This window comes from Sander vitreus, chromosome 19 (genome assembly GCF_031162955.1).
Source record: "Sander vitreus isolate 19-12246 chromosome 19, sanVit1, whole genome shotgun sequence".
In the NCBI taxonomy this organism is placed as follows: Eukaryota; Metazoa; Chordata; class Actinopteri; order Perciformes; family Percidae; genus Sander; species Sander vitreus.
This window is the reverse complement of record NC_135873.1, coordinates 16,941,926-16,961,215: the sequence shown is the minus strand read 5'-3', so window position 1 is coordinate 16,961,215 and position 19,290 is coordinate 16,941,926. Positions and strand designations below refer to the sequence as shown.

The window sequence follows — 19,290 nt, the reverse complement described above, 5'->3', positions numbered from 1 at the left end:
CAGGGCGTGTCTTGCCAAGAAAAGTAGTGGGATTGATAATACACGCGGCGTGCGTGGGTCCAAGCACTAGCTGAAATGATAGAATGGCGGCGATTTACGCACGAGAGTGTAAAGACCGACGCCAGAACCACACAAAGAGCCTGAAGTCATAATTGTGACCGGGGAACTTGGAGGAGCAATCAAACTAAGACGCCTTCACGTCGGCCCAAGACCGCCCATCAAGATAAACAAACAACTTTAATGGATAGCGTTCAATAACCCTCACCACAAACGTCTTTCGTTGTCTGATAAAAGTAAACGTTCCCAAGTTGTAAATCTTACCCATGACGTGAACGTGTCATTATTACGTCCGCCTTTTTCCGTCCGTCTGTCAGCAGGATTATGGAAAAACAACTGGCCCGATTTTCATGACACGGTGTGGAAGGGCGTAGCATGGGCCGAGGAAGAACCCATTCAGTTTTGGAGCGGATTCCGAATCCCGGGACGGATACCAAAATGATATTTTGTGAACATTGCGAGAAAGGGCGTGGCCTCGTCAGAGGTCTGCGAGTGCCCTTCTAGTTCACACTAACATTGCGGGATCATTTCTGTCCACTACGTAGGTCTCCACAAATCCCCAGCAGAGCTCCTGAGCAGTGCTTTAAAACGACAGACAGACTAAATATCAGACAGTATAGAAAACAGTGAATGATTTCAGATGCAGCCCAGGTCACGTTCAGGAACGTACGAGACCTCTTTAGGCATTAGACAAACCGTTGGCAGTACAGAACAAGGAAGCCGTAAATATCTACAAAAAGTGAAGCTAAGTTATTAGGAAAGTCGGGTACAAAGTGTAAAAAGAGCAGGCGAGGAGTGTAAACTCACACACACCAGACACACTAAAGAGTATATATATATATATATATATATATAATATGGAGCATAAACAGGCTCTTACGCAGGGCTACAGTAAAAGTACAAACACAGAACTGCTCACGGTAATATGTACAACCATCACAACTTTCCAAAAGCACTCATTATGACACTATTCAAGGTTCTAAAGCTAACTACTGCTGCTAACTTCATCTACACAGCTAAAGCAGACTTCTACATTTTTTTTTTTTTTTTTTTAATGCATATCATCTCGACCAGTATCGTCTTTGTGCCAACTGATAAAAAAAACTCCTCTCTTTGACTTCACACGTCAGACATCTTTCACTTAAACCTCACGTTTCCACTCCTGTAAATCTTGTTCCATGGTGGCCATTTCCAAGTCTACTAAAGGCTTCTGTACGCCTTTAAAAAAACTGCGTCTGACACCCCTTTCCAGACGGAATCGGGGAGATGGTGGCTGTTCTTGTTTGGGGTTGGGTACCGAAACCTGATTCCACTATGGAACCGGTTCCTACGCAACCAGTAGGAATCGGACCGGATTAGAAAGTACCGAAAGAAAAGTACCGGTTCGGCATCGGAATCGTAAAAGTCCAAACGGTACCCAATCCTACTGATCGATGTGCCAGCATAGCTTATGTTTTGAGAAACAAAATGCATTTATCATGTTTGTTAGGCCTCGAGGATACACATGTTGCGTTTCGTAAATAACAGGACAACTCCACAAGGATTCCTTGAAATGGTTATTTGTCATCAATGTATGATCGGGCCAATAGCCAATAATCAAATCCCTCTAGCTTCTGTGGTGACGGTATGCTAATATGAATTTAAAAATGGCCACCGTGGGATAAAGAGATCAAGAGTTCTGCCGCACACACTGGCACCTCACTGCTACCACGATAAAACATAGTACAAACAATATTAGCTTCTTAATATAGCAATTGTATCTTCAACAAAAGTCACATTTCGCACCTTTCTGCCTGTCCACGAGCCTCGGCACAGCCTGCTTTTTTTTTTCGGAAACAAAGTGCCCAGGTTTTCTCTTTTTTCAAATAGCTTCCCGTTGGAGGAAGATCCCCTTCCAATGAACAGAGGCCGAGAAGTACACGCTGTACATTTTTAAGCTCTAACTGCAGTGGAACTGATTTAGCTAGCATCACTTTTTATGCTACAAGTATGGTGAGTCCTTGAATTCAATCTGAATTCAAATTTGTCTCTTTCTTCTTTGACTTAACTTTTAGCCATTTCGGATCACAATTATTTCACCATCTTTGGAAAACCAAGCCATGCTCCCGTCATTAGGCGTTGTCATTAAAAGGCTAGTTGGAAAAAAACTGAATCTATTTACACTATAAAAAGTCACAGGTTGTAAGTAGACAGAAATGTTTGGATGCCTTATTTTTTCCCCCACTGCAAAAAGATCCAAATCTGAATAAGGCAACTTTGTACATCAAGATAGACAACATGAGGTGCAACTGACGATGTAAACAGTAGCTACCTGCAGTAAGTCCAGTATACGAGGTGTGTCCCACTAATGGACTCTATCAGCTAATAGTGGAGCCCATTTAAGAGCAACACGTGTACCAAGTGGGTCAAAATGTAATTAAACATCCTGGGAAACTTCACCTAATAATGATTATAGATAGCATTATCATCATAATCACCGAGTACGTTTACATGCACACCAATAGTCCACTATTATCCCAAATATGACAATATTCCAAATTTGATGCAGGTCATGTAAACAGCATATTTCGTTTGGATATTCTGAAAAAGGCCTTTGACCTACTATAGCATTTCCTGATTAAGATGTGTGGGATATGCCGGTTATTATTCAGATTTTAGAGGCATTCTTTGGACATGTGTAGAGCGCATTCAGAATCTGCGTCTCAATCTGGATTTTTACTGCAGTTTGTGACAGTTTACGGCTCTGTGCGTTGCTATGGTTGTTGGACACTAACCAAGCAGCCGACAGTTTGGAGGGCTGCGGACCCGATAAGAAGGAGAAGCACAGCTACTTTTAAACATTATCAAAGACTTGGATGTCAACAGGTTTTTGGATATGCGCACACATCGCTACACCGACCTTTTCAAGAAGCTGGTTGAAGGAATGAAAGAGAGACGCTGTGTTCACACGGTCCAACAAGTCCTCCACCGCTGGAAAACTTTGGGAAAAGATCCTAATTTGCACGGCTGCATGTAAACGGGAATATCGGTGGAATATTCTCTTTCATTAGCCATGTAAACAGCTGAATATTGTCTTTTTCAGAATAAGGGCAAACACATTATTATGTGCATGTAAACGTGCACAGATTATCCCCTCGATATGACAATATAGTCAACTGAAAATGTAATAAATTAAATTAAAAAAGTCGCATGTTGTAGGAATAAGAGATTGTGAGTGAACATCATGGTTACATGATGTAACTTGAGTTCTAGGAGTACGAGCTTGAGCCTTAACATTAACTGGTTGACTACCTTATCTGACAGTAATACACATTCTATCACCACTCTCTACAGGCGATTACATAATCAGTTGCTACAAGGCTTTGAATAGAAATCTGGGGAATCTTGTTAAATGCTCCAATCACTGTCTACTCATCTGTGGTGAGCAAAGAACACAACTCCAAGTCATGGATTCTGGACCAGATTCCATCACTGTGCATCAACAAAAGTACTATCTACGACTCGATAATCAGTTATGTGTCAAAACTGCTGTGTTCCATTCAAAGTCAGGATATGAGATATTGCTGATCAAGGCCTGAAGTTAACTTGTTTTGGCCACCAGCCGCTGTGGCAGCTGGGTTTTCAAATCCACTATCCACTAGCCACACAGGCTTTCTACCAGCCAATTTAGTTTTTGCCTCATAAAAAGGTGAGACAGTTTCAGTTTTTCGACGCCCCTGTGTGGCTGGAGCTCATCAAAATGCTACAAACTGCAGCTCCAGAATCACAGAGAACATGCCGAAGGCTGAATAACTGTAAAAAACATTGTTAGTGGTGTTTAAACCGTAAATAATAAATTACTATATACACATACATTTGGCAAGGTTCGATACACTGTCGGCCATGTTTACAGCATAGAATTAAAAAAGAAAAATCTGTGTTCACATTTAGCGTAGAAGGACTACAAATCCCAACCTTCACAGCAAAGAGCTGCAGGATCAACTAGGACATGCTACAATAGACAGTCTATCCAGTGGCGCTCGTGTGTGTGTGTGTGTGTGTGTGTGTGTGTGTGTGTGTGTGTGTGTGTGTGTGTGTGTGTTACACAGCATTCTCTTCAGTGGGAGGCTCAGCGTTGGGTGGCTCCAGGAGAGTCTGTTGGACTGTAGAGGCAGAATAAAAAACAGACAGGGGTTTATACACACACATCATCTCGATCAGCTGTTACGAATGACAAGAGACATCAGACTGCATCTTCACAGAGTACGCGGTGAGTGTTTTGACAGCGTGTGATTTAAATGTATTGTTAATAATTTCTTATTATTAAAAAAAAAGGAAGAGGTCTTTGGGGAAATATCAATTTCTGCTTTTCCATCTCCGCCGGCTGGAGGGGTGTGTGTCCCTGTCTGTGTTTGACTGATAGCAGCCGGCAGGCTGCCAGAGTGACGGTGTTACACCCAGGGGTGTACGTAGTGCCGTAGGTGCCCTCCGGTACTTAAAGTGCTCATTTTATGCTCATTTTCAGGTTCATAATTGTATTTAGAGGTTATATCAGAATAAGTTTACATGGTTTAATTTTCAGAAAACACCATATTTTTGCTGTACTGCACATTGCTGCAGCTCCTCTTTTCACCCTGTGTGTTGACCTTTCTGTTTTAGCTACAGAGTGAGACATCTCACTTCTGTTCCATCTTTGTTGGGAGTCGCACATGCTCAGTACCTAGGTAAGGACTACTAGCCAGTCAGAAGCAGAGTATGAGGGCGTGCCACGCTAGCAGCTAGGCGAGCATTATAACGTGTGTTACAAAGTGAAGTAAAGGCTGAAATACAATAGAGCTGTTTGGAGCAGTTTGTGAACAGTGTTTTCTGTTGGAGATGGTAAGTCCCTTTGGGGTGGACTTTGGGCTTTTTCACTTTGTAAACCTATAACATGCACAAAAAAGATATATAACAATAAAGGGAAGGGGAAAAGCCAAAAAGCATAATATGAGCACTCTCCTTCTGTCACTCCTGCTACTGGAGTTATCAGGTGACTGCCTGCACCAGTTAAAAGGAAATGTTTGCCTTTTTTTTTTTTCAGAAAAAAATCTATTGTTTTATATTGGGGCTTTTATAGTAATAACTGAGACTGGAAAAGAGTGCACAATAGATGTTACAGAATTTCCCTTCCCCAATCAATAAAATAAAAGGTGTATCTAATGAGAGTGGAGTGCAGTAGAGGTGTGTTTACCTTGTGGTTCTGTAGCCACCACAGCCTCAGGGTTCTCAGCCTTCACCATGTCAGTATTCAGGCTCTCTGTCACAAGAAAACAACACATTTAGTGAGCATCGACAAATACAAGTACTGTGCTGCTGTGACCACTACTGCTTGTAGTGTTACTAACTGGAACTGTATCTACTGCTGCTATGATTTCACTATTAGTACTACAACTAATCATTTGGCGTTATCTACTGGATTGTGTTGCACCAGCTATTCATGAATGAATAAAGTCTAAATTAAGTCCTTCCTAAGTTACTAGCTAGTTTCCTATATAGTGGTTTACTAAATCAGGTTGCAGGGAAACATCTAAAGTGCTGTCCAATCTTTTTTGTCTTAGTAAATTACACATATATTTATACACAAATATGACATGTGGAGTTCCCCAAGGCTCCATTCTGGGGCCTCTTCTGTTTAACATCTACATGCTTCCACTGGCGCAGATTATGGAAAACAACAAAACAAGTTACGAAATTACGAATTATGAAGATTACACACAACTTTACATAACCATATCACCAGGGGATTCTGGTCCAATATCAACACTGAGTTTTGGAACACATCAACGACTGGATGTGCCAGAAGTTACTTCAATCAAATTAAACTGAGGTAGTTGTTTGGGAGCCAGAGAGGAACGATTAAAAGTCAGCCCTCAGCTTCAATCGGCAATGTACCACAGACAAAGACAAAAATCTTGGTGTAGTCATGGACTGATGATAATTAAGCCACATTAAGACAATTACAAAGTCAGCCTACTATCACTTTAAGAATATATCACCGGTTAAAGGACTTATGTCTTAGCAGGATTTAGAAAGGTCTCCCTAAAAAAATAAATAGGACAGTTGCTGCTGATTCAGAATGCTGCTGCTCCAGTCCTCACTGAGACCATCACTCCAGTTCTGTGGTCTTTACACTGGCTTACTGTCTGTCAAAGAATTGATTTCAGAATACTACTGTTGGTTTATAAAGCACTGAACGGTTTATTTCTGCTGCTATATTATGAACCAGCTCTGCTTTCTGTCTCCAGAGTCACAACTAAAGATGGAGAAGCAGCGTTCAGTTTCTATCCTCCACATATCTGGAACAAACTCCCAGAAAACTACAGGTCCGCTGCAACTCTGTTCTTTTAAATCAAGGCTGAAGACTTTTCTGTTTGACGCTGCCTTTTATTACAGTTTTTCTTGATTACTTTGACCTGCTTAAAAAAACTGGGATCCACTCGGTTTTCATCATCACTGTCTCAGCAGAGCAGAAGACACCTCTTGCAAATGTGTTAACCCTTTCTCATTGGATTGACACATTTCCCCCACCCTTTTGCAGAACAGTTAACACGGATGTCATTCAAGCAGTCCAAACTCCATTGTTTTAGCTATGGTAACCAAACAGAAACCATCTGTTCCTAACTGTTAGAAACGACCTACATCAGTATGAAATCACTGAAGCACCTGTTTGACACTCCTTCACACAAATCTTCAATTAGCAATCAGTCTGCACCTTTAAGGCCTGCAGACTGATTGCTCTGAGTGCTGTATTTTGTTGTCCACTGTGTAACGGTTGATTGGAAGAGCTCATACACTTGTTTGCAAGTTGTGTTGTTTGAGGGCAACATTTTCTTTTGTTGTATATTTTAAATGTGTTGGCACGGTTAGAGCCTTTTGCAAACATAATGTGTCATTTAGACCATGAGTGCCACTGTTTGGGCCTGTGTGTTAACCGTTTGGAAAAATGTGGAGTTTGAGTTGACCGCTGCGTCAAAGCAATCAAGAAAAACTGTAAATCAAGTAATTGTTCATTTCTTTACTTTTACTATTTCAACTTTTATTCTTGTATTCTATAACTCTTATTCTATTTTAGCTTGTTTTTATTTTCTATTGTATTTAATTAATCTTTTTTATTGTTTTTAACGGCTTTCTAGTGTTTTATGTAAAGCGCTTTGCATTGCCTTGATGCTAAAATGTGCTTTACAAATATAGCTGCCTTGCCCTGCAGTTTGGTACTAAGCAGGTAGTATACAGGGGCTTGATCACTGAGAACAGCTGCTACTTAGGTTAGAGGTTAATGTCCTGAGGGACTAACTCCTCTAATGACTGCAGTGCAAAAGCCTTACGTTGTATACTGAAGCACAGCTTCTTCTTCTGGTAGGAGATGTAGCTGGTGATTGCACCCACAAGCGCCATAGCAACCGCACTTGCGATCCCTGCAATAGTGCCCACTTCTGCTGTGGTCTCTGCAAACACACACGCACACAGATATACAGTAAAGTCTGGCAGCCGAACAGACAGACATGCATTCATAAACACACACTGGGGACAAAGAAGACCCACCATTGTTGTCGTCATACTGGTTAATTTGATCGTCCCCGCTTGGACGCCCACCTGTGGAAACACAGAATAACAGCACGGTTAAATTCCTAAAGAGACAGAGTTTTACGTGGATTTCCTATAAAAAGGTGCCCACATTACCTTTGCCTTTGTCAGGCTTGTAGGTGTCGTCTTTGCCGACATCAAACAGATCGTCGTCACTAAATCCACCTGAAATAGGAGTCGGAGATAATCACCACGCTTGAATGATGGAATCACTAAATGATGAACTTAAAGAAAGCTGCTTAAAGGCAAAGGAAGCTCTAAATTATGGATTTGCGTAGAGCTTAATTTGTTAAACTGTGTTTATTGATCCGTCATGTCCACCACAAACAATCTCTCCATTTGGTTCCTCTCGCTCTGTTGTGTTTTCAGTGGGGCTGGGTTAGAAGACCCGAAACATCCAATGATTCCAGGAACATCACTGAAGATGTGTCCAGTAGCATCAGATGTATTTGCACAGCCCATCACTAACTTGTTGGGGGTTGATTCTTAATGTAAACATTAACCTGGTGCAATATAAAAAAAACATTTGAGGGTGGATTTTTGCCTGTACAATTCACAGCATCACTTTATTTTATATCCAAGTAAAATTGATATTGTAACTGAATTTTCCCTAACCTATTTGATATCGAAACCAAAATGTTATTGAATCGGGACCTTGTGAATCGAAATCTAATGGATTCGGAAAATTACTGGCTTTAGTTTTCAGTACTGGTTGCTGACACTATAAGGCCCGTATCCATGTCCTCCATCTGGACTTCCGTGATTCCAAATGGTATTTGGTGTTTTGTGTAGCTTTGCTCATGTACAGTATATGAACACGTTTCCTGCACCGTTAAGTTGAAAGTAGTCTGCTACAAAATATAGTCAGACTGATACTGGATTTGTGAGGCCGGTAGTGATAGATATTTCAGAGTTTAAAAGATCTGATAACAAATAGATTTAGATTTTTTCTTTTCTAAACAAGATGCATACTAAGTGGAAGTGGGAAAAAAGTGACATATGCACGAGTACAGAGCTATCTGCAATAAGCTACAGTATGTGTATGTATGTATGTATGTATGTATGTATGTATGTATGTATGTATGTATATATATATTATATATATATATAAGCCGATTTTACAATCTTGCTCTAATACATACTGTATACATACATATACATATATATTGTAAGCGTGAACCCCAGCAGTCTTGTACATCAGGGAACATTTCATTATTAAAAATAATAATGCATTTCATTAATAGAATCAACAGGATATTGATTCTATTAAATTATATAAGATATCTACGCACAACAGGTTATTTGATTACAGAAATAGAGAGAAATATAAATCATTACCTGAGAATGAAACATGGAAACTGTTTTAATGAATATATCAGAATAAACTTCAACTAATAAAAACTCTGAAACCATATTTCGTTCTTCAGCAGTTAAACTTAAAGAATGCAGAAACAGCATGTGGGGGACAGCGTTACTGTATCAGCATGGAGGGAGGGGATGATGAGCAACAGATGAAAACAATGAGCTGCCTCTCTTCGAGGAGTGTTATCTAGTTCTTCCGTAGAGCTCGACAACAGAGCACTTATTCAAGCAGACTGTGAGGACAGCTGTCCCGATGGATGAGCCACAGCAACTCTGTCTCGGTTGCTTTTAATGAGCTGTACGCGCTGTGGCTTTGGAAGTTTTACAGGAATGTCCGAACGACTGAGGAGAGTCGTACATTTACTGCTTATCTTTCTTTTAGAGGTTTTTCAAATACTGCAAAACAAATTCGCTTTGCTCGATTTGAGGATGTGTGTGGGAGAGTTGGAGAACTTGAACGGAGACACAGGTATGAGGTCACAAGGTCAACAGTGTGGTTCCAGAAGTAAAAATCCCGTTAATTTTCACCATAAGGATTTAGATTATCAGCCATAACGTCTAAACCATCCGAGGTAGACTGACCCCGAGCTCCGTGGTTGTGAAACGAAGGTTTCTGCTCCTGTAGAAGCCAGAAGTCTGTGTGAAATCAACCTTGTTTTAAGAAAAACACGTTTTATTCGCAATCCTATGGAGAAAGACTACACTTCCCACAATCTTAAGTGTAACAGCGATGTCTCTGATTGGTGGAGCTCGCCGTTACCATGGAAACGTTTGCCGTACCCGCGAACGGCTATAGCGAGCTGCTACCACTGAAGACTATGATCGTTTCTGTATACAGTCTTGAACCTTTGGATTTTTTTTGCCGTTTTCGAAATGTTATTTTACGCCGCATCAAATGTTTTATGGTCAGAATTCAGCTCATAGCTGGTTGGCTTGGCTCCAGGCTTAGAACTCTTTCTACAGTATGTAAGCATTTTCTGAAAGGTTAATGGAGATATTGAACGGGGAAAAACACTTCCGGAACCAGAGCCGTTCATAAAGTGGCCAGTCACTGTTGAGCTCTAGATGAGTGGACAGGCTGCAGGATATTTATTAGGGCCATGCTTCTTCATAATCTGGTACCAAACAACCAAACAAATGAATTTAAAATGCCCAGCCTGAAATATACTGTACGTCACTGATAATGGCTTTCTATCTATTAAAGCCGCTATGTGTAGAACCTGTATGGGATTAGAGCATCTAATCATTAAACTACTCTGATGTCATGCTAATCCTGCGGGAGACACTCCAACCCACCTCCATGCCCCTTGTTCTTATCCTTGCCACCAATGTCATTGTTGGGGTCCAAGGCGTCAGCCAGGTCAAAGTCATCAGCAGCTATAGAGTCAGAAGTTCCGGGGTCAATGTTTTTGCAAAATAAAGGCAAAAGCAGGAGGGGAAAAAAAACATTATAACGACTCAAATTCAAAAGACCATTCAAGTAATGTTGCTGTCGCGTGTGAGCAAGCCAACATATGATATAAGGTGTTTGTTACCTCCTTAATAATTCAACGATCATTTATAGCACAACTCCCACACCATGTTCAAACTGAGCTTCACCTAGCAACAGGCTGCTGGTACTTAAAGAGCAACTGTTCAACCTGGACCCTATTTTCCCATGCATTGGTGTCTAATTGACTAATGTGAACAAAAATCGTTGAAATTAGTCCAGTATTGAGCGAGAACGCTGTAACCGGCAGCTGCAATCCGACCTGCAATGTTACCCTATGGGGCAAATGTGCATCGTCAATTTCCGTCCACTAAAAGTTCTGTTTTTGCCGCTGACAGGCTCAGATTATTATTCTAAGTGTGACGACATTATGGAAAGGATCCCTACAGAGATAGACCTTTCTGTTAAGATCCTTTGTGTTTAACCAGAAACTGCAAATTGCCAAACTCACCAGACTCCATTTAAATAATCAGGACTTTTAGCTTGTATAGATTTTCACATGTAAATGGGTGAGTTAAGGGTTTATTTCAACCAAACCAGAGTGGTGATTGAATAAGCAACTGCTTTATTGATTAGAACTGTGGGAAGACGAACCACGATGGTTTTTATTTTGTTTCTGTCGACTTTGAAAGTGTTTTACGATGATAAAATCACCATTTATTTAAATGGTGTCTGGTGAGTTTGGTAATTTGCAGTTTCTGGTTAAACACAAAGGATCTTACTCTTCAACAAAAAGGTCTATCTCTGTAGGGATCCTTTCCATAATTTTGTCAGACACTTTTAGAATAATAATAGCACTTTTAGTGGATGCAAACTAAAGGTGCGCAATTGCTCATTAACGTTACGTTGCAGGTTGTTTCACCACTGCCGACTGCAGCAATCTTGGTCTTAATACTGGACTAATTTCGTGCAAAAAGTGTTGCATACTGTATATGTATTCAATTTATTTTATTCATATTGTTCTACCTGTATAATGTGCATTCCCACTGCTTCTGCTTTGTCATTTTTTCCAGCCACTATTAAGCTACTGCCAATGAAACTCTGCACTTCCTGCACATATTTCACATTAAAAGCCTAGCCTACCACAAAATAGGGGAGGTATTCCATTTGAGGAGGCTTTTTAATGTTAAATATCTGTGCAGCGACAGTAGCTGAACAATAGCAAAATGGAAATTCATGACTAGAATGAATTAGAGAGTGAGAGCAGTTCTCATATAAAAGGAGGAGGATCCAGACTGCAGCAAACACGGAAGAAGGGTTGAATCTGGATTCAAACAGAAGCAGCTCAGGAAATATAAAGCAGGGCAAATTTGAAATAAAGGCAAAGTGCTTGTAATAAAGACCTGGTGCTCTCTGCAGTTGAGGTGCTGGCCTCAGGAGGAACGCTGGCTATGAACACAGAGGAAGCTGCATTCTCTCACCTGGCTTGGGTTTGGGCTTGACTGGGGCCTTGGTACCTGCGGGGGCTTTCGGCACAACCTTAGGTGGGGCTTTGGTGGTAGTGGTGGTGGTGGTGTCATCGAGTCCATCCTCCAGATTAAAACCTACACACAACATTGGCTTACTAGTCTTGCATTGCCAGACCTATCTCCACAGTGCTGTGGAGTAAGGTCTGGCTACACCACAGATGCATTGTGGGATTAGGGTTGGGCACTGAAACGCAACCGGTAGGAATCGGAATGGATTAGAACGCAAATTTCTGAAATATTTTCCCTCCGAAGCTCCGAAACGGACGTAAAAATATCACACTCTCTCTGTAGTCTACCGTTAGCTAGCTACCGTAAATGTAGGCTACTTTTAAAATGCCATATTTTCCCTCTGGGCTCACCAAAACAGACGTAAAAGCATATCGACCATTCACTGCACGTGATCGCTAGTACACATATTACATCTCTGATGTCATTTTTCAGCTTTTCAAGAATCGGTTTAGGAATCGGAATCGTTTTAAAAGTACCGGTTTGGCATCGGAATCGTAAAAGTCCAAACGGTACCCAAACCTATTCGGGATAGGAGAAAATAATTTGTTTGCATTTCTTTAAACCAATCACAATAAGAAGCTCCGGACGCAGTGACGGTGGCTCTGCTAAATAGTCTCTGGAAGGAACTTGTTTTGGTGGAACATTTGCACCCAGATAAAAGAAAACGCCACGTACAATATTAAACGAAGTTAACTGTTGACACAATACAGTAACGTGAGCTATTTAAATGAGCTGGATACATTAAACCTCATTAGCTCTTACCAGTGTATCACTGTGTGTACTTCGTCCACAGCAATCCCACCAATCAGTCCCAAAACGTTTCATTCCCAGAAAGAACCAAGCAGGCCTGCCTTGTTGCACGATACAAATGTTCTTCAAACTTTGCCATTTTCAGCGTGGAGCTCGCTAGCTCGAAGGTTGTCGTCGTTTCCCAAAGAGAATGAACTTTGAGAACGGCGACACGCAGGCGGAAAGTGAGCGACATCCGGCGCAAAATAAACTTCCGTTGATCCAGACTATTGACGTACGGATCCACTGACTTCAGTTGTGATCAGTGCGCGGTTAATAGTTTCACAAAAGTGTCTAAAACCTGTCATAGCACAAAATTTAAGATAAGAAGTAAAATGCTTTCTGGACAACAGTATTTTCTCACAGGTGAGCCGCAGTGGGAGGACTTAAAACTGTCACAGGTTTTTTTCGGCAGTCCTGCTCCACTGTTCCTCAAATCGTATAAAAACATTTGGTTCACTGGTTTCCAGCGGTTCATACCAGGAGAAATGATCCTGGTCATAAGACAGAATTATTATAGAATGAAATGATCAGTGTATGAGTAGCTGCTGTGGTTCTTACCTCCTCCCATTCCTCCAGCTGGCTCGGCTGGCTTTGCTGGGGGGGTCGCTGCAGTGAAAGTGAAAGATGAATTATGAACTATATCTATATAATCATTAGGACTGTCACGCGATTGGAAATATTTAAAAGTGATTAATCAAATGACTGTCCGTAGCTAACTCGATCGAATTTGAGCAACCTGAATTTCTTTTTTGGGGGGATTCTGAAATTCTGACCATTGAGAAATTGATACTGAAATTTTGGTTTTTAACATGTAAAACCAAGAATTACCATATTTTAATTTCAAATAAATTCAGATCAGACATGGTCTGGATTTTGATTGTACTTACGTGGTCCACTGTCGTCGTCATCCAGAGCGTCGGACAGGACTACAGTCCAGAGAAGACACAGGGACAGACAGAGGAAGCAGACACGTTACACTGAATCTGACCCATGAAACCCAAAAGGATATTCCCAAAGACGTACTTTAGGTAGGGCTGGGCAATATATTGATAACATATCGACATCGATGTATGAGGCTGGATATCAGGCCCTATTTTAATGATCTGAGCGCACGGCGTGAAGCACCTGGCGCAGACGTGCGTTTAGTTTGACGGCGGATAAAAAGGGTCCGTGTGCCGGGCGCATGGTTCAAAAGGGTTGTACTTAGTGTCTTCATTAATTCATAGGTGTGTTTTGGGCGTAACATGCAATAAACCAATCAGAGATCATCTCCCATTCCCTTTAAAAGGCCAGGCGCGTTTGGAACTTGGAGCATTGCTGTTATGATGGAGGATTTGCACCGTAATATTTTCATTTTTAATCTTCTGCATGTGTGTGTGCTCCTGTGTGTGTAACAAGCACAGTGTGCGCGCGCTGTGCCCGAGTCTAGGAGCATTTTACTAATGTGGTGTTAAAATAACAATGAAATGCTGCGTTATTGACTTTAGACCAGGTTTTTGTTGGTCAACGGCGCGATCACTTCCCGCTGCCTCAAGATAACAATACGCAATTCTCCCCAATTCCGGGTCACAGTACTCCTGAAACATTTTCTGTTTATGTTATATTTGGTTTGAAAGCCTTTATTTTTAGAAATATATATATATATATATATATATATATATATATATATATATATATATATATATATATATATATATATATATCAATGTTTTTGGACACTCGGGTGAAGAGAGGGCGGAGCTGTCAACCGATCACCATCTGGTGGTGAGTTGGGTCAGGGGGTGGGGAAGACTCTGGACAGACCTGGTAAGCCCAAACGGGTAGTGCGGGTAAATTGGGAACGTCTGGAGGAGGCCCCTGTCCGACAGACTTTCAACTCACACCTCCGGGCGGAGCTTTTTGTGCATCCCTGTGGAGGCTGGGGGGCATTGAACCCGAGTGGACAATGTTCAAAGTTTCCATTGCTGAAGCTGCGGTGAGGAGCTGTGGTCTTAGGGTCTTAGGTGCCTCAAGGGGCGGTAACCCACGAACACCGTGGTGGACACCGGTGGTCAGGGAAGCCGTCCGACTGAAGAAGGAGTCTTTCCGGGATATGTTATCCCAGACGACTCCGGAGGCAGTTGCAAGGTACCGAAGGGCTCGAAGGGCTGCAGCCTCTGCCGTGAAAGAGGCAAAGCAGCGTGTGTGGGAGAAGTTCGGAGAAGACATGGAGAAGGACTTTCGGTCGGCACCAAGGTACTTCTGAAAACCGTTCGCCACCTCAGGAGGGGGGAAGGGGGAACCATCCAAGCTGTGTACAGTAAGGATGGGGACGCTGTTGACCTCAACTGAGGAGGTAATAGGCGGTGGAAGGAGCACTTTGAGGAACTCCTAACCCGACTAATACGCCCTCTATGGTAGAGGCAGAGCTGGAGGATGAGGGGGGGATTGGCATCAATTTCCCTGGTGGAGGTTGCTGAGGTAGTTAAACAACTCCACAGTGGCAAAGCCCCAGGAATTGATGAGATCCGTCCAGAAATGCTTAAAGCTCTGGGTGTGGAGGGGGTTGTCTTGGTTGACACGCCTCTTCAACATTGCGTGGAAGTCTGGGACGGTGCCTAAGGAGTGGCAGACCGGGGTGGTGGTTCCCTTTTTTAAAAAAGGGGGGACCAGAGGGTGTGTGCCAATTACAGGGGTATCACACTTCTCAGCCTCCCGGTAAAGTCTACTCCAAGGTGCTGGAAAGGAGGGTCTGGGTCGATAGTCGAATCTCAGGTTGAAGAGGAACAATGCGGATTCCGTCCTGGTCGTGGGAACAACGGACCAGATCTTTACTCGCAAGGATCCTGGAGGGAGCCTGGGAGTATGCCCAACCAGTCTACATGTGTTTTGTGGATCTGGAGAAGGCGTATGACCGGGTGCCCCGGGAGATACTGTGGGAGGTGCTGCGGGAGTACGGGGTGAGGGGGGTCCCTTCTCAGGGCCATCCAATCTCTGTACGACCAAAGCGAGAGCTGTGTCCGGGTTCTCGGCAGTAAGTCGGACTCGTTTCAGGTGAGAGTTGGCCTCCGCCAGGGCTGCGCTTTGTCACCAATCCTGTTTGTAGTATTTATGGACAGGATATCGAGGCGTAGTCGGGGTGGAGAGGGGTTGCAGTTCGGTGGGCTGGGGATCTCATCGCTGCTTTTTTGCAGATGATGTGGTCCTGATGGCATCATCGGCCTGTGACCTTCAGCACTCACTGGATCGGTTCGCAGCCGAGTGTGAAGCGGCTGGGATGAGGATCAGCACCTCTAAATCGGAGGCCATGGTTCTCAGCAGGAAACCGATGGAGTGCCTTCTCCAGGTAGGGAATGAGTCCTTACCCCAAGTGAAGGAGTTCAAGTACCTTGGGGTCTTGTTCGCGAGTGAGGGGACAATGGAGCGGGAGATTGGTCGGAGAATCGGCACAGCAGGTGCGGTATTACATTCAATTTATCGCACCGCTAGACGAAAAGAGAGCTGAGCCAGAAGGCAAAGCTCTCAATCTACCGGTCAGTTTTTTGTTCCTACCCTCACCTATGGTCATGAAGGCTGGGTCATGACCGAAAGAACAAGATCCAGGGTACAAGCGGCCGAAATGGGTTTCCTCAGGAGGGTAGCTGGCGTCTCCCTTAGAGATAGGGTGAGAAGCTCAGTTATCCGTGAGGAGCTCGGAGTAGAGCCGCTGCTCCTTTGCGTCGAAAGGAGCCAGTTGAGGTGGTTCGGGCATCTGGTAAGGATGCCCCCTGGGCGCCTCCCTAGGGAGGTGTTCCAGGCATGTCCCAGCTGGAAGGAGGCCTCGGGGAGACCCAGGACTAGGTGGAGGGATTATATCTCTAACCTGGCCTGGGAACGCCTCGGGATCCCCAGTCGGAGCTGGTTAATGTGGCCCGGAAAGGGAAGTTTGGGGGTCCCCTGCTGGAGCTGCTACCCCCGCGACCCGACCCCGGATAAGCGGATGAAGATGGATGGATGGATGGATGGATATATATCAGTGTATGAGTATGGCGTTATGAAACGCCATACTATGACAGGTATGGCGTTATGAAATCAAGGAGAGGGTTAACTGTTCCTGCTACAGATTTTCCACCGTGGTCAGAAAGAACAGGGGAGACACATCAGTATAAACATCAGGCCACTTACGTTATTTGCATTACAAAGAGTGTATATATTTGTTATTTATTTTTGGTATAGTGCTTAACAAGCATCATTTAATCTTGCCCAGTTGTGGCCTGTTGAGGTGTTGTGTTATTTGTATGGATCCACTATATAAACATAATATCTACATACATGGCATTTGATTGGAGGCTAGTCTCACTTTGTCCCACAGCAACATTAAAATAGTTTAGATTTGTGTACATTGCTTCTGTTAATAATGTATTGTATTAAGTGTCCATTTCATTATAATATTCAGATTTATAATAAATAATTAAACATGCACATGTATTTTAAGTTCCATTAAAGCGGGGTAGGTGGAGGCGGGGTCACAATTGAGCATTTAAAAATGTACTTGAAAGTAACGCAGTAACGCAGTTACTTTCATAATTTGTAACTGAGTAACTAATTTAGTTACTTTTTGGAAGAAGTAACGAGTAACTTTAACTAATTACTTTTTAAAAAGTAACGTGCCCAACACTGCTTTTCAGTGATGAGTTTTTCCAGCCCTGCGGGTGTTACTGAGTCCCACAGAGACAATACCCCCGGCCTTGGTGCCAAACTGGCCCCTAGGGTACTAATCCGCCCTGTCTGAATTTCAGAACAGAGATCATTTACCACACAGGAAACAAAAGCAGAGACACACAAACACGTGGTTGTGTGTGCGTGCGTGCGTGCGACAATAGCCACGTTTCAACATGCAGCTGCAGTAAAGGACTTATATACTACGTATACAGTACCATATCCTTGCAAAGACCCACATATACTATTGATATACATTAGACAAACAATGTAAAGATAATTGTAAGCAGTGTTAATGAAGAAAGACGAGATTAAACGGCAAACATACAAGAATATATACACAAGTATACAGTATACACTCCAGCTAATTGTGATGTATGCTGCTCTATCCTTCTCTATCTATTTTTGGAATCTGGTCTTGTTTCTTGTTCTGCTGTCACACCTCACTGCCCCCCCCCTAGGAATCAATTCTGATCTTATGGCGTCATCTTAGGCTTTGGAGAACAAAACCAAAACATTTTCTACCAATTTTCTGACATTTTATAGACCAAATATCTAAGCGATGAATCGACTATAGGAAAATAATTGTTAGTTGCAGCCCTATCCGACTCCCAGCGACATCAAATCTTCACCTAACCCGACTAGCTCTAATATTAACATTAAGATTATTAAAATAAAGATTTATTTTTTAAATGATACTTAAACTACCTGGCATAAGCATGTTCAATATTATGCCTAAACCCAACCCACCGGCTTGGGGAGCCAAAATGAATTCACATAATTTACATCTCATTTGCATAATTAGTTTCATAGCATTGCATTTAGTAGCCGAATACTGATTGGGGGAAATCATTTTCTCAGCTTTATCAGCTTTTCTGTCGGTCCATTAAATAATGGGTTATGAATATCATGCAGCCCTTTGGAAAAAACAATCCAAATATCAAATGCAATCAAATGTCTGCACCTGGTGGTCTGGGCTGCTGATCATGTAAGGTGGAGCGAATTGGGGCGTGAGGACACGTGCTATAATACAGAATTGAATCATTTTGCACTTAAATTATTCACCTTTGAGTGACTAACTTCCCATACTAATCAGCACTGAGAGTGACCTCATTGTCAGCATGGCATGTGCAGCTGCAAACCAGACAGACAGGCAGGATACTGTGGGTGTTGCCACATCACTTTGATCTATAACTAACCTAATCACGGAATCTATTACAGCTGAGTAACATCAGCATCGGTAGCCTAATATCTGGAGCCACAAAAACTGAATTAAGCTCCAATGTTAAAGTCTATTACGCGTGTATGTATAATAAAAGATTATTTTTTGTGAGTGGACATGTAGGCTAATGAGCTGGCTTTCTGCTCTCTGTCTCTTTAACGTCTGCTCCCAGGCCAGTGGACCGTTACTCGGCCCTGATTTCATGTACGGCAGCGGCACAAAAGGCGAACATGTGGATTTGCTGAGGTGTGCGGGACAAAGCCTTACCTTCCAACGGCAGCAGCAGCGCCAGCAGCAGACAAAGCGACCACAGGGAACGGTTAGCCATGACTCCGGTCTCCACACACACAAACAGCCGGTACAAAGTAGTAATAGAGCGGTTAAATAACGGGCCTGTTACCGTTCCGTTTGTCTGCAGCCTGCTGTTCAGCTTCTCACACAGAAAGCCGCATACAAGGCGTTCACTATTGCACCCAGTGACACTGCCACACTGTGCCACTTCCTGCCACACCTTTCAAAATAAAACCCTCTACTTAATAAGGAGGCGATGGAGGACATAACCCACATCTTGACGCTCCAGAGGGATAAACTGAACCCCTGTCTTACTAAAA

General features: G+C 42.7%; 1 protein-coding gene and 1 long non-coding RNA gene across 3 annotated transcripts; one reads left to right on the top strand and one right to left on the bottom strand.

The window, feature by feature from the left end:
• Positions 1-4,109: 4,109 nt before the first annotated feature.
• Positions 4,110-19,175, bottom strand: cd99l2 (CD99 molecule-like 2). Of its 2 annotated transcripts, XM_078276327.1 has the most exons (10): positions 18,947-19,175; positions 13,668-13,706; positions 13,339-13,386; positions 11,932-12,054; positions 10,318-10,398; positions 7,756-7,824; positions 7,618-7,668; positions 7,401-7,520; positions 5,267-5,332; positions 4,110-4,199 (listed from the first exon to the last, which is right to left on the bottom strand). In XM_078276327.1, exons 1-10 carry the CDS (start codon positions 19,005-19,007, stop codon positions 4,138-4,140), a joined length of 720 nt encoding a protein of 239 aa, XP_078132453.1. In that variant the 5' UTR covers positions 19,008-19,175; the 3' UTR covers positions 4,110-4,137. The 2 variants fall into 2 exon arrangements, with proteins under 2 accessions (XP_078132453.1, XP_078132452.1); XM_078276326.1 differs by lacking the exon at positions 10,318-10,398 and having other exon boundaries at positions 18,947-19,101.
• Positions 4,127-8,679, top strand: LOC144534414 (uncharacterized). Its single transcript, XR_013503547.1, has 3 exons — positions 4,127-4,306; positions 6,321-6,398; positions 8,029-8,679. It is a non-coding gene; the product is annotated as an uncharacterized LOC144534414 (long non-coding RNA).
• Positions 19,176-19,290: the final 115 nt, after the last annotated feature.